The sequence below is a fragment of the Rousettus aegyptiacus genome, unplaced genomic scaffold (genome assembly GCF_014176215.1).
Source record: "Rousettus aegyptiacus isolate mRouAeg1 unplaced genomic scaffold, mRouAeg1.p scaffold_m13_p_1, whole genome shotgun sequence".
NCBI lineage: Eukaryota > Metazoa > Chordata > Mammalia > Chiroptera > Pteropodidae > Rousettus > Rousettus aegyptiacus.
The window spans coordinates 127,169,571-127,192,974 of NW_023416284.1; the positions used below are offsets into that span (position 1 = coordinate 127,169,571).

Consider the following 23,404-nt stretch of genomic DNA (forward strand, 5'->3'; position numbering starts at 1 on the left):
ACAGTGTCCTTTTATTCCAGCCTGAAGGATGTGCTACGTGCCAGCCATGTCTAGTGGTAAAGAACTTCCTCAGCATTGGTTTATCTGGGAATGTCTTAAGGTCTCCCTCATTTTCAGATAGTTTGGCCAGATATATGATTCTTGGCTAATAGCTTTTTTCCCTTCAAACTTTGAATACATCAACCCCCTGCCTCCTGGTCTCCACGATTTCTGTTGAGAAATCTGCTCATCATCTGATTGGCAAAAATATGATGAAGCTACCTCCTTTTGGGTTTACAGATGTTAATGATGTATCTTATCTTATTCAACAGAACATTTTCCTATAGTATCATGGTATCAGTTAACTCGTAGGATAATTTTTAAGAAAAAAGAATTGAATATTCTAAGTGTAGATACTCTAAGGTCTTTAAAAAGCAAAAATTATTACAGCTCTTCAAATTCTAAATGAAAAGGTCATGGAAGCGTCCTACCGATTTTAATTTACAATAAAGTAAATATCGATCTTTACTATCTCGCATAAACAAAAAGCTCTTTGGGGTCCTTATTTGTTTTTGTTTTTGTTTTGTTTCATTTATATTTTTTTAAGTGCAAAGGATATAAGATCTTGAGACCAAGAAGTGAGGAAACCACTGGTGTATATGAAGTCGTGATTGGTCCGTGTCTTGCTCTGACCTCATAAAGCACCACTGTGATGGAATGACAAAAAACTCCTATAAAAGGCCCTGACCGGGCTGAGGTTTTTGTCCGTAGAGCCCAGGAAGCTGATCTGTGGTGACCTGTTGGACTGGACTAGTTAGCTTGTTTTCTCCTTTTTTGGTTGTCGCTTTCCTTATTTTTTCTCTTGCCTTTACCCTCTTTGTCTCATTTTTTTGTACTCTCCTTTTTCTTCTTTTTTCTTTTGCCTTTTTCCCCCTCTTTACTCCCTTTGTCTCATTTTTTTAATTCTCCTTTTCTTCTTTTTTCGTGTCTTTTGTTTCACGTTTTCAGTTTTTTCCCCTCGGTTCTCTTCTTTGTTCTTTTCTCATATTTTTATTTTTTCCTTTGCTTTCTCCTTTTTTTTTTTGAAAATTTTTTTAGTTAGTATTGGTAGTTAGCATTGTTAGTACATTTCTTAGAGTTAGTATTGGTATCGTTAGTATAGTTAGCATTGTTTATTGGTATTAGCGTAGTTAATTAGTATACTTAGCATTGTTTATTGGTATTAGCACAGTTAATTAGTATAGTTAGTATTGTTTATTAGGATTAGCACAATTAATTAGTATAGTTAGCATTAGTCATTAGTATTAGCAGTTAGCATAGTTAGTATTGTCTGCTAGTTTAGTTTACAGAGCTAGTGTCAGTTAGTGTAGTGAGTGGTCACTATGCCACATGACCTTGCAGCCACCTCTCCCATCACGGAGCCTCGTATCGGTCACTACCAGCTCTTGCACACGATTGGCAAGGGCGCCTTTGGCGTAGTGAAGTTGGCCCGACATATTATTACAGGAGTAGAGGTGGCCGTCAAAGCCATTGATCGGCAGGGCGCCTACAGACCCGGAGAAGAAGTGAGAAACATGAAAAGCCTGAACCACCCCCACATCATCAAACTATATCAGGTGATCGCCACCGAAGACACCATCTTCATTGTGATGGAGCACGCGAGCAGAGGGAGCTTATCTGAATATCTTCAGAGTTGTGGCCGCATGAGCGAGCCCAAGGCCCGACGCATCACCCGACAGCTGATTTCCGCCGTCCATTACTGCCACCAGAAGAACATCATACACAGGGACCTGAAGGCAGAGAATGTCCTCTTGGATGCGGAACTCAACGCGAAACTGACAGACTTCGGTTTAAGCAGCAGGTATGTTGGCCGTCAGATGCAGACTTTCTGTGGCAGCCTTTACTATATCGCCCCGGAGGTCTACCTGGGAAAAGGCTACGAGGGCCACGCAGCCGACGTTTGGAGCCTGGGAGTTCTCCTTTACCAGATCGTGACGGGAAGATACCCGTTCACGGCGGTAGACGAGCCCGCGCTACGGAGGAAGATCATCGAAGGACATTTCCTGTTCCCCTATTTTGTGACATTTCTGTGCAAGAACGTTCTGAACAAAATTTTGACAGTCGACCCCCAAAAGCGAGTAAGTCTCGAACAGTTGATGAAAGACCCGTGGGTGAACCTGTACCACAGGGAGAAACTCGAGCCTTATACGGAGCTGCCCTGTGGCAGCGTCAACCCCCAGGTGGTCCAGGAGATGCTCAACTTGGGCTTTGAGCAGCGAGAAATCGAAGAGGCGGTAACAGGTCAAACGTACGACAGCGTGTTGGCAACATACCTGATCCTCAGTCACAAGTCACCGAAGGTAAAGCACCGCACGATCAAAGTGAGGCCATTCCCTGGTGCAGAGTCCTTCCCCGACAGCGACGGTCCTTCCTCGAGCGACGACAATCAGCCATCTGGTGAGAAGGCCGAAGAGCCAGCCACTCCCCCGGCCAGCCTGGACTTGAGGACTGCCACCCCCAGCCCAGCCCTGCAGCATGGCACAGCGGACTCTTCCACCTACGTCACCGGCAGCAGGTGCAGTGGTGGCAAAGCCCCGGAGGGAGTCGAGGGAGAAAACGGCCTTGCTGCCGAGCAGCCTGATGCTGTGCCCCAACCCCTTCGTCGGGCCGTGGCCGGGGCTGTCGGGGGTTGGCCAGGAGGGCTTGGAATTTCATGGTCAAGCATGTGTGCTCCAAGCCCTTTGCCAATAGGCGTCGTACCAAACTGAGGAAAAACCAGGTGAAACCCATGTAATGGTGGAGTGACAAGGCAGAGTCGGAGTCAACGGTAGGGGAGCTCAAGCCGCTCTCCCTGCATCTTAAATCAGAGTCCTTTGCTGAGCTCAGGGGAGGCTGGCAATGTGGCCCAGGAGATCGGCCAGAGGCTGGATGCAAACAGCTGTGGGAGGGCACGGTGCAAGGACTTGGTCCGGTGGACGATGGCGGGTGGAACCCGTCTCAGCGTTCTGTGCACGGGAGTGAAATCGGCACAGTGTCGGGCATCTCCGTGGCCTTCAGGAGCATTGTACCCTGGTGAGTTTGGGGGAAGGCCTGGAGCTCTCTGAGGGACAGGAGGAGAGGGCCCTCACTGGAGATCTACACGTGGACACCCACCTGGGTGAAACTTCAGAGCCTGGACTGTTTTCCCCGGGGCCCTTCTCCCCGCCTCTGCTCCTCTCTTCTTCCATATTTGTGAGGAAGGGGGTGGTTCTTATCAAAGTACTTGTGTTTCTCCAGGTCTTATAATAAACTGTATGCTCCACAAAAAAAAAAAAAAAAAGAAAAGAAAGAAAGAAAGAAAACAAACAAAACCGTGTGATGCAATGGTTTTCATTATATTCACAGGACGAAGGAGGTGTGCGAACTGTGTCAGCGTTCTGTGCACGGGGGTGAAATCAGCACGGTGTCAGGCATCTCCATGGCCTTCAGGAGCATCGTACCCTGGTGAGTTTGGAGGATAGCCTGGATCTCTCTGAGGGACAAGAGGAGAGGACCCTCACTTGAGATCTACACGTGGACACCCACCTGGGTGAAACTTCAGAGCCTGGACTGTTTTCCCTGGGGCCCTTCTCCCTGCCTCTGCTCCTCTCTTCTTCCACGTTCATGAGGAAGGGGGTGGTTCTTATTAAAGTACTTGGGTTTCCCCAGGTCTTATAATAAACTGTATGCTCCACAAAAAAAAAAAAAAGAAAGAAAGAAAACAAACAAAACCGTGTGATGCAATGGTTTTCATTATATTCACAGGACGATGGAGGTGTGCGAACTGTGTCAGCGTTCTGTGCACGGGAGTGAAATCAGCATGGTGTCGGGCATCTTCGTGGCTTTCAGCAGCATCATACCCTGGTGAGCTTGGAGGATGGCCTGGAGCTCTCCGAGGGACAAGAGGAGAGGGCCCTCACTGGAGATCTACACCTGGGACCCCCACCTGGGTGAAACTTCAGAGCCTGGACTGTTTTCCCTGGGGCCCTTCTCCCTGCCTCTGCTCCTCTCTTCTTCCATATTTGTGAGGAAGGGGGTGGTTCTTATCAAAGTACTTGGTTTTCCCCAAGTCTTATAATAAACTGTATACTCCATGAAAAAGAAAAGAAAAGAAAAAAAAACAGACCTGTGTGATGCAATGGTTTTCATTATATGCACAGGTACGTGCAACCATCGCTAGAGTCCATTTTAGAACATTTCCATAACCTTAAAAAACTCCTTACTCTTTAGCTGTTATTTCCATCTGCCACATCCCTCTCCCCCAGCCCGAGGCAACCACTGATCTACTTTCAATCTCTATAGATTTCCCTTTTCTGGACTTTCATATGAATGGAATCCTATAGCATGTGGTCTTTTGTGACTGGCTTGTTTCACTCAGCATAATGTCTTCAAGGTTCGTCTATGTTGTAGCATATATTAGTGCTTCATTCCTTAACATGGTTGAATAATACACATGTCGTTGTATAAATATACCGTATTTTGTTTATCCATTTGCACATCCCTAGATAATTGAGTTGTTTCCATCTTTCGGTTATTACAAACAATGCTGCTAAAAACATACAGTTACAAATTTCTGTGTGGACATGTTTTTATTTTTGTCGGGTATTTACCTAGGAGTGGAATTGTTGGGTCATATGATAACTGTATTTAATCATTTCAGGACCTGCCAGACTGTTTTCCAAAGTGGCTGCGCTACTTTATATTCCCACCGGCAGTGCGTGAGGGTTCCACCTTTTCCACATCTTGCTGACCTTTATCTGACTTTTTGATTCTAGCTATACTACTGAGTATGCAGTGGTATCTCTGTGGTTTTGATCTGCATTTCTCTAATGATGTCGAACATCTCTTCGTGGACTTGTTTACCATCTGCATATCTTCTTTGGAGAAATGTCTATCTGGATCTGTTATAGGCTAAATGCGTGTCCCCCAAACTTCAATGTCGGAGCCTTCCCCCCTAAATCTGATGGTCTTTTGAGGTGAAGACTTTGAAAGATAATTAGGTGTAGATGAGGTCATTAGGGTAGGTTCCATGATGAGATCAGTGTCCTTATTGGGAGACAAGAGAGACCAGTTCTCTTGTTCTCTCTGTCCACCGTGTGAGGACACAATGAAAAGGCAGCTGTCCACGAGCCAGGCAGCGGGCCCTCACCAGAAAGTGAATCTGCTGGCACCTTGACCTGGGACTTCTCAGCCTCCAGAAATGTGAGTAATGAATGTCTTGTTTAAAATACCCAGTCTGCGGTATTTTGTTATGGCAGCCTGAGCTGACCAATACAAAATACTTTGTCAATTAAAAAAAAAATTACTAATTTCGAGTATACAGTACATTGGTTAGACATTTATATAGTTTATAAAACAATCCCCCTGGTCAATTTTAATTGAGATATTTATTTTCCATTATCGAGTTGTAAGCATCCTTTATATATTCTAGATACTAGTTTCTTTTCAGACATACATGTGAATACAAATATTTTCTCCCATTTATGTGTTGTTTTTTCACTTTCTTGATGATATCCTTTGAAGTACAAAAGTTCTCAGTTTTGATAAAGGCCAACTTATCTGTTTTTGGTTGCTTGTGCTTTTGGCATCAAATCTAAAAAGCCTTTGCCAAATCCAAAGTCATGAAGATTTAGCCTCATGTATCCTTCTAACAGTTTAATAGGTTTTACTCTTAATTCAGGACTGCAATACATTGCGAGTTGATTTTTGTAGATGATGTGAGAAAAATACCCAGTTTCATTGTTTTGCCTGTAGCTCTTCAGTTGTCTGATTGCCATTTGTTGAAAAAATGATTCCTTCCCCCATTAAGATGGTCTTGGCACCTCTGTTAAAAATTAGTTGGCCATATATGCGAGGGTTTATTTCTGTATTCTCAGTACTGTTCCAGTGTATTATGTAGCTGTCTTTATGCTAGCACAACAGTCTTTTCTCTTTTTTTTTTTTTTTTCAATTCTAGAGAAGCTTTTCTTTTCTTAAAAAAATAATTTATTAATTCTATTTAGTTTCAAGTATGCAGTACATTGGTTAGGCATCTATATAGTTCGTAAAAGGATCCCGCCAATTGTTCCCTTCCTCCCCTGGCCCTCCACCTAGACCACATATTAATGTTAGCTGCATTCCCTATGCCAGGCTCCCCATCCCCGTGACCATCCATCAGCTACTGATTTGTACTTCTTTAACCCTTCACCCCATTCTCCTAGCCCCCCAAACTCCCTTCCTCTCTGCCCATCACTAAATTGTCCACTATATCTGTAATCTGTTTTTGATTCGTTTGTTCTTTTTGTTCCTTAGATTCTGCAGATAAGTGAAATCATGTGGTATTTATCCTTCCCTGCCTGGCTTATTTCACTCAGCATGATCATCTCTAGGTCGATCCATGTCATCGCAAATGGTAGGATTTCATTTTTTTTTTAATGACTGAGTAATATTCCATCATTTATATGAACCATAATTTATCCACGTCAACTCAGTTTAATTACATCTGCAAAGACCTCTTTTCTTTCGCAGATAACACCTGCAGGGATTAGGACTTGACGTTTTTGGATGGCCGTTATTCAACGTATTACATTGTTATCCTGTCAACCTGTAGTACCCTTTTCTTCTAGTTTCTTCCTCGTCTGTAACATTTCAGGGTGTGATGAGCCAGAAATCACAGATGAAGACCAAATATATATGAGGAATATTTTTTGTCACTGAAATGATTTAACATCCCAGAATTGTAGCACTGTATGTAAATCTATACCTGCTTAACTTTAAGAACATATAGAAACTCTTCTCATTCATAGCTCTGACCCTGACATGGTGTTGATATCACCGGATTACATCTTTATACATTGTATGTCCAAAAACATAGACTAATATATATATATATATATTTTTTTTTTACTGCATTAGTCTCTTAAGTCAAATAAAAAAATAAAACAGTGCAGCTACAAACCAAAGTCACAACAGTACTAGCTTTTTAAAAGAACTTTATTTATTTTTATTTATTTTTTAAGTGAGGCAACCCTTAGTTGACCTCACAGATTGCAAGGAACTTGTCAGCTCACAATCCCTTATTTTTTATTTTTTATATCTATAGCACCTGGTCTTCCAAAGCGGTCTCCCATCCAAGTACTAACGAGGCCCTGAGCCTGCTTAGCTTCCGAGATCAGACGGGGTTGGGCTTGCTCAGGGTGCCATGGCTATCAAGTGTAGATCCTTTTTTAAATTTTTTTTTCTTTATCTTGTGCGGGTTGACAGGAAGTAAACGGATCCTCTTGGTTTTGTTTCCAAAGTAGTAAAGTTGAGTAAGTTCTGAGGAGGGGGAATCAGGCCAGTGTTAGCACAGCAGCTGGAAGCCTGTTCTTACCCTTTCCTTCTTCCCATTGGCTCCTCGCCCTTAAATATGCTTGGCAAATTTAAAGGAATTTTTATTTCTCTCTCTTCACATCTTTTGCTATATAATCATAAGCTAAGTGTCTAGGATTTTGAGACTAATCAGAACCCGGTACATTTGAAGCTTCATGGAGAGATAAGATCTAAAAGAAGGAAAGGGCAAGAAGGAAGGAAGTGACTCTGAACATAGGCGATGATAAATTTTGCGATTCATAAAAAGTGAGCGCGTATTATACTTCTGTCATTGGAGTAGAGGGCAGAAGAAACAGAAGATAAAAGTAATGGGATCACGTGACAGGGGTGCATTTACCAGATGCGGTAAGGAGTTCGAATTTATGCAACTTCACAAGACTTAAAGGTTTAGCTTTGAAGTCAAACAGTTTGAGTTTAGATTTCGACCCTGTGGATAACTAGTTTTGTTACTCTGGCAAGATGTTTAGTCTCTGTAAGGTTCAGAATATGCTCATGTTAGCAATAGTATATATTATACTAACCTGTCAGATGGATAGAAATACATATACCTGCTAAGGCACTCTTCACGTTATTCAATCCCTCTGTATGCTCTTCGGCATTACTATCATTATCAGTGCTATCATTTAATCCAAAGATGACTGGGAGCAATTGCATTTGGCTGACTAGGAGGAGCACTCATGATAAAATCTCCTGGTGTTACAATGTATTATATAGCAGGTATTCAATAAGCATTTAACGAGTAAACAAATGTGGTAATGTATAGACCCCTTGGGAAAAGTTTTGTTAAGAATGCACCTATTACATGATATACACTGTTTAAAAAACATGCATGAGATGTTGTGTCAAGCAACTTAGCAGCAAAATTAAACAGACATTCATATTCACTTTCTGCCTTATCCATTGCCTTAGAAGAGTGAGGAACTAGGATTTGAATGTGGCTAATGATAATCATTGCTGGCCACTTATTTTCCATGCTCGCTAGTGAAAAAGTCAAAGCATTGTCCTAAAAAGTAAGGAAAAGTAAAAATAATGCTGTATCACTCTACCCAGCATATTCGGTAAAGAAAACTTTGAGGTAAGGAACAATTTGAGACGTTCTTCACATCTTTTAAGTGAAAATGAGTATTCAGGCCTTATAGGCTTCACATTTCTCAGTCAGCCCAAACGAACGAAGAGAAAGTGTCTTCTTTTAAACGTCGAGACTCAAAAATCACCGGGAAGGGCTTCTCGTGTTCTTTGATTTTCATCATATCATGCAGGGGAGATGGAGGAAACAGCCCCGGAAGCTGAATGAAGTGGGCTGTGGCACTTAGTGTTCTAATGCCAATATCACTTCCTCAATTGTTATGCTAGGGATCTTTAGCTTGAAGGCTGACACATATGGTGACAATGGCTTTTCAACTCTCTCCAAAGTGTGCTCACTCTTCCTGTTTCGAGAGTTCTATGACTCTCTCTACCAGCGGGTAATTTTGCAGGCTTCTACTTAGGGAACGCAATTCATGGACAGTATTAGACTCTACTACTGCAATAAAAGGCTCATTGAATGAACACGAGGTTGCCTGACACATGTTAGAGTCTGACACCCCCAAACTCTAAACTGAATGTGATTCTTCGAGCCCTATCTATATCTTCTCTTTTCACCCCCAGGAATCTGAAGTATTATTTATATCAGGTAGCAGAAGATGTCTGTTTAAAGAATGGAAAGTAATTTTTTGCCCCTAAAGAGAACTGAGTTTGAACAGCCCAAATTCCATACAAGCTCACAAAGAAGCCCCATATAAAATTGATTTTAAACCATAACTTTCATAATGAAAAGGTTATACTGGATCTGGGATTCTGCAATGAGCATTCCCACATGTGCCAATGTATAGCGCAAGCCTGGCTGTCTATGCCTGCGTCTTTTCAGCCTTCTTTCAGATTCGCCCGGACTACTTTTTCATTGTCTCATTCTCATGCTCTCTCTTTCTCTCTCTCCTCTCAAACCCTTTTATTCTTGCATCCTACTGTCTTGGCTAGTCTTGGCTTTTCCTTATATGGATCTTATAACAGCTAATCCTAGATAACACATTGCATTTATCAACAATACAATATGAGCATTATTATATTGCTGACTCTGTTGGGATACTGTATCTGACTAGCCATTCATAGCACAGCACTTGTTCTTGGACTCTCATTACTTGGTATTATATCATCTGAATACAGGTGGCTAAAGATCATTATCATTTTGCCTGCATGTAGAAACATACCTCTTTTTAAAAATACACATATTACCATACATAAGTCATATGTGTGTGTATATATATATACATATATATTGTGTAACACTAGGGGTCCGGGCGGAAAGACCCACGGAAAGTCCCTTTGGCGGGAAGCGAGGCAGATACACCCGGGAGGCTTACGGGGGGTGGGGCTTGGCGGGAAGCCCTGCTGAGCAGCCATTTTCGGCCTGGCAGTCATTGTAGTCAAAACAGCCCCCGACAATAGGGCTATATTATTTGCCCATAAAATAGACAGGGCAAGAGTGCTTTCTTTTTAATGGAAAGATAGTGTTTGACAGATATTAATAAAGTATAAGATTATGCTTTGTGAAATTTTATTGATGAAACCAAATTTAAACTCGTATTTGAAAGAGGATTGTTGTATAGAAAAGTAGTATGAGAGATACCCTAATACAGATGTAATGATTGTGGTCTTTGGAGAAAACTCACCAGCAATTAATGTCATTATAAGGTAGCTGGGAACCTGTGAGGCCTAAATTCTGAAGTAATACCAACCTAAGTTCTTGTACATATGCCCAGAGAGGGATATAGTATCAATATTTGTGAATAAGATGGCTTAATAATTTTTTTATATTTTGTTTATAAAATATCCTAGTATAAACTTTACAACCATGCTTGTCTTGCACTTTAGATAGTCACTGAAATGCTCAGGAAAAGAAATATGCAATCTGGACACTTACCATGAAATGCTATATCCTCATTGAGGTGCATTCCTCTATAAACATCATTAATGTGGCCTATTCTACAGCTAAAAAGAAATCTAGGTAATTATATGCATGCCGAAGTATTTAAGAGCACATGTACTAAAGTCTGTAATTCACTTCGAAATGCATAAAAATAAGATAGATTGATAGGTGGCTAGAGGATTGAACCAATGGACAGATATATGAGAAAGTAAGTGTAGTGAAATGCTAATGATAGATTCTAGGCGATGCACACTGTCAAATTCTTTCAAATTCTTTGAAGCTGTATGCTTCAAATTTTTCATTGCAGAATGTTGGGGAAGATTGTGGAAGTGAAAGCAGTTACTATGCAGTTGTTGATTTCATGGCATTTGCAATTGCTCCCAAATCAAGGGCTTGGTACTTTTAATTTCAATTAGTAAAAATTGGGGAGTCAGTCATAGCAGCATAATGGTTTTTCTCTACTATGCCTTTTTCTCAAAGGCGTCTGATTGGCTTGTTAAGTTAAGAGGTTGGGTTGTCCTAACTTGAATGTCTAAGGTAAAGTGCTCTTGGCTAGGACCTCTCAAAGGATAATGAGACCAACATCAAATAGAGCTAATTTCAGTGGAAATGGTACAAAGGCAACTCTCCTATTACTATTTTGAAATAAAAAACTACTTCCCAAGCAATCTTGTCCTGGAATTCCATTGCAAGCAGTCTAAGATTGGTGGGTCATGTAGAAAAATCCAAAATAGGTTTCCAGCTTTATGTCCCCTACCTGGGCATCCAATATGTGAGTTGCATAAACTAACTTCAGCACTTAAAATTTTGGTCTCTCATCATACATGATAAATCTGGATGCTAAAAGTCAACTTCAAATAGGCTTTTTCTAGAGAATGCCAAAGGATAGCAACTCACGTGGTTTATTTTAATAAAGCCAAAGGGCACTGACCTGATGGGTCTATTTTAAAAGTCACTTGTCAGTTTGTCTTTCTGTATAACACATAACCTCCTGACATCCAAATTTCATAGGTTAAGCCAAAGGTTTACAGTTTTAGAGGTGAATGGATTCATGAAACGGTTTACACAAAATAGTTTCTTGCTCTTTAGTCATTTTTGTTAAAATCAGAAGAAAAAAAAACAAACCTCTGTTGTGAGTTTCATTGCATCCCACAAAAAGATATGTTGAAGTTCTAACCCCTGCTGCATGTGAACATGACCTTATTTGGAGGAGGGTGAGCCCCTTATTCAATATGACTAGCATTGCTATGAGAAAACACAGACACAGATATGCAGATAAAGGAAGACATTAGAATGATGGGTCTACAAGCCAAGGAATGCAAGGAATACTGGCAATACCAGAGGCCAGGAGTGAGGCATAGAACGGACTCTCCCTCAGAGCCCTCTACAATGGATGAAACTTGCTTATACCTTGATCATGAACTTCTAGCTTCCAGAATTGTGAGAAATAAATTTCTGTTGTTTTTAGTCATCAGGTTTGTGGAACTTATTTATGGCAGTTCTGGGAAACTAATACTCTAACCAAAATTATAGTCCTGTAGACATAACTTCAAGGATCAATATGATCATAAATAATCTCTTCCTGTTTTCTACTGTCTCCCATTCATTTCTTCATTTCTTAAAGCTGCATGATGCCATCAATAATGCCTTCAACTTCAGTTGGAAAAGATTATAAAATAAAAATACAGGTGAAGATTCACCAGTAGAAGCAGAAACTTATAAAGCATGAGTCATATTTAGGTGGTGACTCCGGCAAGACATTCTGGGTCAGGTTTCGATTTTTCTCGGAGAAAGAAACTTATAACTCCCTTGGTAAAATTCGTGCTCGCCCTGCTAACAGGCATTCTTTCTTGAAATGCAGGAGGTACTGAGGAAAATATTTTTCTAAAAAGCAACCCCCTCCCCCCCAAAAAAATTGTCAGCTCCTGGGCTATTTTAAATACTATTTTTCTACTTTTGTCCTGATTTTCTTCACTAAATTTGTATTTTCCTGATCCTGGATTTAGAAAGGGAACACAAATGCAAGTAAAACTTTGATATCATTTTTCTCCGTAGAAAGAAAAAATGAAATTGTTTATTTTTTAACATTTAGAACTATGGGTAGAATTTCTTCATGTGTTGTGATTTTCATGGCCAAGTCCTTAAACTGTGGCAAAAGACTGAAAGTAAAAGAGTTAAACTTCCATTGCAATTTTCCTTTTCCTTTACTCAGAAAGTCACATTGCTGGGAACCTGTCTTTCTCAGCATCAACAAATGAGGCGGTGGACTTTGAATTTAGGGTCACTTACTGTCAATTGGGTTATACACAATACCTAATTGGCTAGAAGGAAATATTTGTATTACCTGAGCATTGCAAGGTGTGTGTTAGGATAAGCAAGTTCATCTTGAGAAATAATAGGAGCCAGACATTGCCTGATGAAGAGCTTTATAATAACATTTTTCTCAAGCTTTCCTCTATTGCCACACAGCATAACCTTGTGAATTCTACTTCCTGCTGTCTTTGTAGCTCTCTCAAAGAAGGTACTAGCACTTCGAATCACAGCATCAAAAGTCACGATTGAATTTTTTCCCTTTCTCTTTGTACTAGGGGCCTCAGATTTAGTTCTAAAGAGACACAGGGGTTCCTAAGGCAATGTGCTGGCTACTTATAACTAGTCAGGCTACAAAAACAAGTGTGAGCTCATAAATATACTTTTCTGATAGAATGTAAAAGTACCAGAGCTACCTATAAAGGTACCAATGGAACTGTTATATTGGATAATATTGAGAGACACTCTTTAGAGGTCTGTAAACTATGTGGTCTTTTGAATCCCAAACCCTAAACTAATCAAAGGCTATGTAATTAATTGCATGGTTTTATGTCTTGCCTCCCAAATCTTTATCTGTATGTCCATTGGGGTTGGAAAGCAAGTATTGACTGAGCATATTTCCTTACCTAAATCCTTTCTTATACTCTATGAATTAAAGCTCTCATATGTCCATTAGAATGGAGTGTTGTCGTTGTTTTTTAATATCTCTTTTTCAGGTCTCGCTTCTCAAATGGAAATGACATAAAAACAATTTCTGAGCCCATAATTGCTTTTCATTTCAAGGTTCTGTGGTCACTTAACACATCCCATTTACTAATACATTGCCTATATGCAAATCTGGATCCCCAGACTAGTCATACAACACCAATAATTTAACCAGATAGCATTAGAGACAAATGATTTTTACCGGGGTTGGGGGAAAGTTGGCCAGTTTAGAAAGTAAATCTGCCAACTCCATCATTTGAAGCCTGAGGGGTTTGGTTTTCAGTTTAGTTTTTTTTGTATGCTTCATTGCCCTTTGTGCTGGTTTGGACCAGCCTTATTTTACTTGCCTGAAGCAGCATCTCAGATCCTTGTTCTTGGCACACAGCTCTGGCAAGTGCTCTGTGGTTACTGCAGGGCACTGCTCAGATCTGTCTTCCCCCCTCCCTTTCCAAACTCCTGCTATTGTCCCAGAGAAGAGTATCTAATGGCTCACACTAACCTGGAATGTGTTTAACCAGATTCTGAAAGCCTGCCAGGGTCACTGAGCACAGAGGCCCAGCCCCTAAAGCTTTTTCTTAAACACACTTATGTAGTCATCAGTCTATAGCTGTGCCAAGGGCTTCTACCCACATTATTTAGGACATTGAGATTCTCAATAGGAGAGATCCTTTAGTTAAATGTGCTCTATTACATTGGTTGGCACATTTATCATGTATTGTCATACTTATATACATTTCAGTAAATATCTATTAAATGAATGAATTCTTTTGAAAGGTATTGGGGTTTTCCCTAGAGAGTATGGAAATGAAATGCTAACCATACACAATGCTTAAGGGTACAGCACTGAACATTTTGTTTGGAGTCAATGTCTTCTTGCAAGAAGAAATAGTGGAGCTTAAAGCAAATTGAAAGTTGTTTTCTTGATGAGATTGTCCCTCTCCAAAACACTTCCAATTGCAGCTGAATGAAGCTAAGAACAGAGAACACTGCTCTGGTAAAAAAGTTGTAAATATCTTTGGGGTCTCTGTTTAACTAGGTTGGCTCATTCTAGTCAGAAACGACCCACCTTTTCCAGGGAAGTATAGAGAAGTTTGTGAAGATTACATAATGAAATGATAGCCCATTCCAACTAAGAAGAATATTTAGGTTCATTATACTTAAGCAACAATCTTCAGAGGCTGCAAAGTGGGTCTTAGTACCAATTGCCACTTTTCATTCCTAAGAGAATGATAACAAAGGAAGTGCTCTTCATAGCAGAACAGTCTGGATTCATGTGTGTGACCTTGTGGCTCTTGTCCTCCCCATCTGTACAGGATTAATTTCTGTCTTTTTGCTTAGGGACCTATGTTACTAAGTCTTTGTCTTAATTTTTTTTTTAACATGTTTCCCTTACAGACAGAGTTTATGTACTGCATTTTTGTCAGTTGACTTCTAAGGGAGGGTTTGCCCCCCTCCAGTATGCTCTGGCTGACTTTCTCTCTATGTAGGCAGAATCCCTCCCCAGGGAGCATCCCTTGTGCACCCCACCATGGCACTGCCTATATAACTAAAGAATCTCTCCTTCCCCAGCAATACCAGCTTAGAAATTACAATTCAATTACTTAGTGCGCAGTATCATGTACATTCCAAAGGTTCTAAAATGAAATTATCTGACTCGGTATAGTGCTCCTGAGAATGTTACTGTCAGGTCAGGGAATCCCAGCATTTAACAAAGTCAAACCCAGAAACATAATGTAGAATTTTTAATTCTTATAATTAAACTTATCATTTTAATTCTTATAATGAACTTATAATTGCTTTTAAAAATAGTAGTGTTGTCCAAAGCCTATATATTTTATGAAGCAGGGCAGAGTTTATCTTGTTCATTAATATATTCCTAGAACCTAGTACAGAGCCAAGAACGTAAAGGCAGTTAATGTTTGTTTTGATTCACATTATTATAGTGTCTAGCACTGGTGTGCCATTAAAGTGGGATGAATTGATGTCCTTTGGTCTGTCTGGTATATGCTGAATTAACTTGCATCAACTTCAGGGGTTTCCAGCCCCACTTCTATTATATTGTAGTAGCATTCTCATATTTTCACTCACCTAGAAGATGTTCTCAATTATCCTTCATGTCAAGCACAGACTTGGTGCATGGAAGGAGTTTATAGAATGAATGAATAAGTGACCTTTGGAGAGTTTAGTATTCCAATGGGCAACAATAATTTGGGATGCTGGGTATAAAACAGGGAACAGGAAGCAGGTGAGACCCTCCACTCAGATCCAATTGATAGAGACAAAACTGGTAGAAGAGGGAGCTTTCCAGGCTTTAGTAAGGTGGTTGAATTAAAGCAGCAGTTGTCCATTTTGTCCACTGCCTTGTGAGTAATCTCCTCAACGCACATGCTGAGTTTTCCATGCATGAATCTTTGTAGACAGAGAAGAAAGGCTTTAAGTTAGAGAATAAATTAAATGCTTTTAAATATTTTTACTAAAATATTTAATAAGGTAGCATAGTAGAATGGGTAAAAGCATAGATTCTCAAGCAGACTCTGGATTTGAATCAGGCAGGCTGTGTGACCTGGGGCAAGTTATTTAAACACCCTGTGCCTCAATTTCCTCAACTGCAAAATGAGAATAAAGACAATAATTCCTACCTAATTTATATGGTTGTTATGGGGATGAAACGAGTTAATCTTTGTAAAGTACTTATATCAATGAATGACTTATAGTAAAAATATATAAATGTGTGTTAAATATAAACAATGGTCTTTGAAGAAAGGAAGATAAGGACATTGCCATGTACGTTAGCCTCTGGTCTCTGATTCTGTTACATATAGTCTATATTTCTTGTCTTCTTTACAGGAAGTCCATGACGTCTGCATGAGATTTAAGGAGCACTAGTTATTAAATAAAATGTTGCATCCGGTGTAGAGTTAAACCTCTCCTGCCCAATGAGATGTCTGAAATGGAGCCACAGTTGGTTACTCTTTGATGACTTGATTTTCATTCTGCTTCCAAAATCTAGGGGAATATCCATTAGAATATGCCAGAAACTCTGCTCTCTAATCCACACAGCAAACCGTGAGTTTTCATCAGAAGGCGGAGGGAAGAACTGGTTTCCAAACCATTGAATTGCCTTCTAAAGACATACCCTGCTTAGTTCATCTGATTTTTGAGTTAAATGATTTCTCCTGGTCCCAGAGGGGGCTGACAGCTCAGTTTCTCAACTCCACTCCACCGGTGACTGTTTCTGGTGACTAAAGCAACCACATGCACATTTATGTTCTAAATTTAATTAGGTGACATGCTGCTTACTGATTCATTTAAGTGTACAGCAAAATGCTCTCAGAAGGACTAAAAAAAACCAAAGCTCCTTCCATCATGAAAAGAAATATTTGTGGACTCTGGCTTTTTTCTTATAAGGCAGATATCTACCAAGGCCGAGCCCAGAGGGATGAAAATAAAAGTCAGAAAAAATGGGTAGAAAATTAAAATACTTGGAAAGTCCAGGGACAAAGGTAGACTATGTAGACTAAAGGGGCAGGTTTGGTAAGAGGCACAACTAGAGGCAGCGCGAAGAAATGTGTGCCTAGGAACACTGATCCGCATGCTACCTGAACGATATCTGCCTTCCTGCCTGACATGGTTGTCTTATTTGAATGACTACTTTTATTCAAACATTCCATCCATCTGGCAAGATTTAACAATGTTTGGTATTATTATGGGCTGAGCTGAATTCAGAGTCAAAGAAACTGTTTATAACGAAAGCCCTTTATTTTGAATTTGAGAGAAATCTGCGGGCTCAGGATGACATAGACTTGTGTTTGTAAATTCCATTTTTTATTTCTCGTAATACTCATCTAGACTATCTCTTCTTTGAGGACCAAGTCCCAGGTCCTTCCATATGGCAGATCTCAAAGGCAATTGATAATGGGTACCTGTCTTTAGTTTATGGACTCTCCCCAAAAGGCACGAAGTTCCCGCCACAGCCTAATGCCTGCTACTGAAAATTTGAACACACCCTTCCCTCTTCCTTTACCAGACTCCTGACAGGTCACAAGGATGGAACTGTCAAATCAGACTGACATAGAGATCTTACCTAGGCTCAAACTTTACTAATGATTTTAAGGAAACAAGTAATCAACAGGCATAAGGTAAGTAGGATCTTGTCTAGGACTGTCAACTCAGGTATCTAGGTCCTTTCTCGAAATACCAGATTGTTTCTGGCCCAAATGAATATGTGAGGTCTCTATGTGAGGTCTCTAAGTGATGTGTGTGGGTCAGATAATTTACACAGAAGAGGACCATTTTGGTTTTGAAATTTCTCCACTTTATACTCAGCTGGTTTCATGGCTTACTTGACTTTTCAGAGCCCTCGATCTAATACATTCATACATTTCAGTTTTTCTTTTCAGAAGCAATAGTAGGCAATCTTGAACACATGGCCAAACCTTTCTTAGAGAAGGAGTCTCCCCCTAGCAATTCAATTATTCTGCTTGGCAGGAGACCTGTCATTAGCATCTTCACAAGGAGATTAGTCCAGGTCACCTTTATTTCCTGCGACCCATCCTCCCTTCCCACTGAACAACAGGGAGAATGGACTACAGACCCGCTACTAATTTTGTCCTCCAGTAATAAAGTGGCTGCTTACTGGGAAAGGCTGGGGAAGCACTGTCTAGGGAATCCACGCTGAAAGCAAACAGCACAGAGTCTACTCATCACAAGAAAGAGCCATGTTCTGAGACCTCCCAAAACAGCAGATAGTGAGAAACTTTTTTTCTATTTGAGATGGGAATACTTCAGCCCAGTGATTTTTCCTCTCTCATTATGTTTTGCTTAATTTTACCAAGCTGTCACCATTCCTTGTGAAAAGGAAGACACCCATTCTAGAAAATGCTCTTGGGCACAGATCAAAACCACAACATGAACCACAGAGAGCAGCTGCATCATCTCCCTGGGAGACGTTCCAATTTTATGGACAGCCTATTAGAGGCATAATCCATTCAGATCTTGCAGTGATGCTCATTTGAAGTAGCCCATCCTTGATTATACTCTTTATGTGACTCTGGAATGGAAACAAAATTAGTTGTTACTAGTGAGGATTGGATGGCTGATGCTTTATCACCAAAAGGAGCATAAAACAGAGTCACTGATATACCCAGAGTACAACTTTATTTACTTTGAGGCTCAAATTTAAAAGTCAAGACTCGAAATCTCATTTTGAATCCAAGGTGGAGACTGTGACCATGTGATTGTTGTCAACATCATGCATAACCAAGAATGACAGCTGCTGCTCTGTGATGAGTATTTACTCCATGACAGACCCCATCTAAAGCTCTTCGCATAAGTGATTTCATTTTAGTTGCAAAAGTCCCGAAGACAGTATTCATCTCTACTTGAGACACAGGACAAGTTAGTGGCAGAACCGAGATTCGAATCGGGGGCTAATATGGCTTCGTCCTCAATGAGAATTTGAAGAGGGAGCATCCTGCCATCTTTTCATTAACTTCTCCCTCTAAACAGAGACCTGCTAGAAACCTGCCATGAAAAGATATGTTTACTTTTCTTAGCTTCTGAGTGTAGAGAATGACTGTGATTTCACAAGATGACTCTACTTCTGGGTAAATATAATATAGTTATAATATCAAAGAACTTATGTACGTAAAGTACTGGAAAATAACCAGGAAACTCTCAAAATTATCAGCGCCTTAAAATGAAGATTAAGCCAGACCCCTGTTTTGCTAAGGCATTGGTGCTGTACATGTTTTACCAACCATTTCTGTTGTTGATACATAGATCCTTATTTTACCCTTCCAAGTTTCTTCAAAGTCATATGAAATGGTATAGCTTTCAATTTCCTAGGTACTGTAATTTCACAAGAATAGCATACTTTAAAAACACAATGTAAGGAAAGCACTTGATTCTTAGGATTCTTGTGGTTCTCCATTAACACATACTGACAAAGCACATGCTATGTACCAGGCATAAAGTTTTAAAAAATGAACAAATCAACATTGGCCTTTGAGAACCTCATAGCCTAGCAATTAGAATATATTAGGCTTGCAAGGAGCATTGCTTGTGAGGTTTCATATCTTTGCTGCATTAAAAATGTAAGTTTTAGGGAACCCAGGATATGTTGCCCACTCCCCAAAACTGATGTGAGACCGTAGGAGTACAGCTCAGTGAGTGCTCCTAGGGAAGCCATCAAACCACTCTAAACCTTAGCTTCCTCATGCATAACAGAGAATCCCCTCTCCTGCCATCTCACACCATCATCACGAGGGCAAATAAGGAAACACGAACATTTTGAAGACTGTGTCAAGTATCTGAAGGCATGGATTTTTGTTCGTTTTGCTCACTTTTACATTCCTATCATCTAAAACAATGACTGAGTCATAATATATGCACGATACATGTTTATTAAATGAATGCACACAATAGCAAAAAAAATCTTGCCTTTTCACTTTAAACAGTTCAAAGTTTTCATAATTGAATATTTTTTTTACAAAAGGAAAAAAACCTCATTTTGTGTAACTTCTAGAGTCACCACATCTCAGGGCTGGGAGAGAGCTTACAGAGCACCTAGTCCAGCTCTGCAGGCTGACTTGAATTCCCTGACTCAGTCCTTGCCGGAGGCTTGTTCAGCCTGTTCCACATCACAGCCACCGAGGGAGCTCTCCCTTGGCAGAAGTTCCCCTCACTCAGTTGAAACCTGCCTCCACCTGAGGCTACAGAATAATTCTGCCTCAGCTCCTCCGCCCTCAAATATTTAAAGACAGTTATCCCATCTCCCTGCCTTCAGATTTCTTGTGTCTAGACTCAATCAAATAATTTATAAACTTAGGGCACTTAATAACCATATTTCTTGTTAGAAAGATAAGTAGAAATTGAGAATTTTAAAACAAAACCTTATACTACTATATGACTGCTGTTACCCATGCCGGCTTTTATGAAGGTGGGCCTTTCTGGCACCACCAATTGGTAGACATCTGAAAAATGTCTGCAAATGTAAAATGAATGTTAAAGTACAGAGAGAATGACTGCTGTGAATTTTGTTACATCTGCCATTATATGAGATAATGCAAATATAATTTCAGCAAAACTTATAGAAAAAAACCCTGGAATCTACTTGTCTATCAATAATGAGAGAGATAAATTGTGGCACCTACTCAATGAAATATTATAGCTATTAATAGTTGATGCTTATAAAGATTATATAATAAAGTAGAAAATGCTTATAATGGGATTACGTGAAATAAACATGAATTTATCAGTACCATATGATTACTAGGTCAACAGTCGTAAACAGCCATATTTTACAACAGTCTAAAATCAAAATGCTACCATTGATAGTTTTATGCCAGTAAGGTTACAGATCATTTTCTTCTTTTCAGCTTTTTATAAAGTGCTGATGCTACTTTTAAAATAATGAAAATTTATTTCAACATTTCTTTCTGAGCCTTTTTTATATACAAACACACATACCCAGATTCACGCACACACATTTTTTTTTCCTCTTCTTTTTCTCCTCTTCTTCCTCCTCATTCTTCATCTTCTTCACATTGAGTCATTTTCTACAAAAAAAAAGAGACACGTACTTTGGTGGAGTTGCAAATTTTAAGCATATTTTAGAATTTGAGGAGAGGCAGAAGTATGCTGAATGCTTTTAGCACATGGGGCACATTCCGTTCTTGTTAAGCATTAGTTTCCTCATCTATAAAATGGGGATAATAATGGCTATTTCATAGGATTGCCGTGAGGATCAGATGTGATGTCTACAAGGGACTTGGCATGGCATGAAGTATGTGCTCTGGGGATTATTGACTTCTACTCTGAGATAGTTGCAAAATTCCAATGCATTGAAATTGTGCATGTGTGTGTGTATGTGTAGAAATGTGAGTTGCCCAGGAAGGCTGGAGGGGAAGGGGACCAGCGGCAACAGGGCTGTGGCTGAGAGGTTGAGGCAGTCTCCCCCAGGTAAGCTCAGCAGGGGCCTGACTGCCTGATGCTCCTGGGAGATGAGGGAGAAACAAGGATTGTGTAGAGTATACTGGACAGGTTTTAGACCAGCTTAAGAGTCTGCAGGAATTCAGGTAGCGGTGGGCTCCCATTTGCAGTGGCATTTTGGGGACTGTGTTTGGGGCAGCTTGTGTTCTACAATGGCCGGGATACATTGGCTTGAGTATGAACTGAAACCAGAGATTTAAGTCCTTCATGTAAATATGGTGAAAAGAAAATTCCCCCGAGGCAAAGAGACTGGGAAGAGAAAGGTAGAAGGAAGGTGGACTCCATGGGAAGATGATGCATACAGTGCTGCAGGACTTCATCTTGCTCACTGATATGTCAACTGAGAGAGGTATGAATATGTACGGGACACTCATGTGGCTGTGACCTCCAGTGTCAGAGCTGGAGTCGATGTGTTTTTCCATTTCAGAATTATTGCTGCATGCTTTATATTGGCTGTGATACAATTTAAGAAAGAATAGGAAGCAAGGAGCCAGGACAAGCTATGCTCTCTTTTCCATTTGCTGTCGGAGAGTTGATGAGCCCAGAACCAATACACTGAAGCTTCCTCGTTATTTTGTGATGGTAAACAAATAAGAAGCCACTAGAAATTCACTCCCAAATGCACAATTTGATTTTGAGGGGAAAAAAATATTCTTGTATTAGAGCTTCAGGCTACAAGTTATCGCCTTGAAACTGTGATTTCTCCCTGGCGCACTGTGTCTCTCTCTGGTAGTGTAAAATGTATTCTAGTTGACATTTCAGAGTGGCTGGCAGCTCCATCTTCTTGATTGAATGCCAAACATGAACTAAAACACGTTCGATGTTTTGTCTGCCTGATGCTATGCTCTGTGGGTGGTAGTCTGTGCAATTCTGCCAGAGGAACAACAGGATTGGTATAAGAGGGAAGCTCTCAACAAACACTGGAGCACTGGAAGGGAGGGAATGGGATGGATCCCACAAGGAGGGGCCCTGGGTGTGCACGTGAATGCATATGGTGTCCCCTTGTGTATGCTTGCTCCATGAAACGAGGGAATAGTTGGCAAGGGAAAGGAGCTTACATACATCGAGGGGTAATTTGTTCAGTTGAAAAGAGCAACAATGTAAAGCTAAGACAAGGCAATGAAACTCGATTTATGCAAAGAGCAAGAAAGATGTGACAATCCTTAAATCCCCTAGGAAAATAGGTGGGAGCTTCTACCATTAATGACCTGGGAGAGATTCCCGATTAGGAATCTGCAGCCTGTGGACCTCACATCTCAGAAGTTCAGATGTCTGAACATTCACCTCCTATTTATTTTCTGAAACTTAATGGAGCAACTGTTTCATTGAATCGAGTTGTGCTGCTCCTTTGGACAACTTGGCATAGTAAAGTATATATGTGTTTGTCGTGTGTAATTTTGCCTTAGATTTGGATGGTAAGAGATCATCCTATTCTTTGAAAAAAACTATCAAGTTGGACAGGTAACTGTGTCAAATTATATGTGAAAACAATGTCGATTTTCCTTTCTCATTTTCTTCAGTTGATCCTTGCCTCATATTTGGCCTCACTGAAACACTGCCAAGTTTTCCTCACTCAGACACATTAATTATTAGAGATGTGTCCTTCTTTGAGACAGGTCTAGATTTTACTGCTTTCTGCTGGGGCCACTGGCATGGGTCCTAGTCAACTGGAAAATAAATTAAGCTGTCCCAGGTCTTGGGCCAACACTGAGCCCCTGCCTTCTGGATCCTGAAAGCTGCCAACCAGCGCTTTGCTAGCAAGTCATACCAGAGCCCACAGTCCCTTATTCACTCTCTAGCTCCTTTAGCTTATCATCTCACCTCCTCTGCAGTAAATTTTCCTAATGTCTCCAGGTTTTTTCCAAGTTCATTCTGTTTCCAAATCTACTTGGTAACACCTTTGCTGTGTTTCATTGTTTATCTTTCCCATGAGAAATTTCTTAACTAGACAACCTCACCTTGTACAGCTGGAAGTACATATCTCTTATGTTTTTTCATGTATCTATCTATCTTCCCCTTCCCCAAAGTTTCCCATTCCGGGTAGGGTCCAGGATAAAGTGAGGTATTCACCATTGAATGAATAAA

General features: G+C 40.3%; 1 protein-coding gene across 1 annotated transcript; it reads left to right on the forward strand.

The window, feature by feature from the left end:
• Positions 1–1,361: 1,361 nt before the first annotated feature.
• Positions 1,362–4,267, forward strand: LOC107517406 (MAP/microtubule affinity-regulating kinase 4-like). Its single transcript, XM_036237791.1, has 3 exons — positions 1,362–1,840; positions 3,364–3,462; positions 3,763–4,267. The coding sequence occupies exons 1-3, from the start codon at positions 1,362–1,364 to the stop codon at positions 3,863–3,865; spliced, it is 681 nt and encodes a 226-aa protein (XP_036093684.1). The 3' UTR covers positions 3,866–4,267.
• Positions 4,268–23,404: the final 19,137 nt, after the last annotated feature.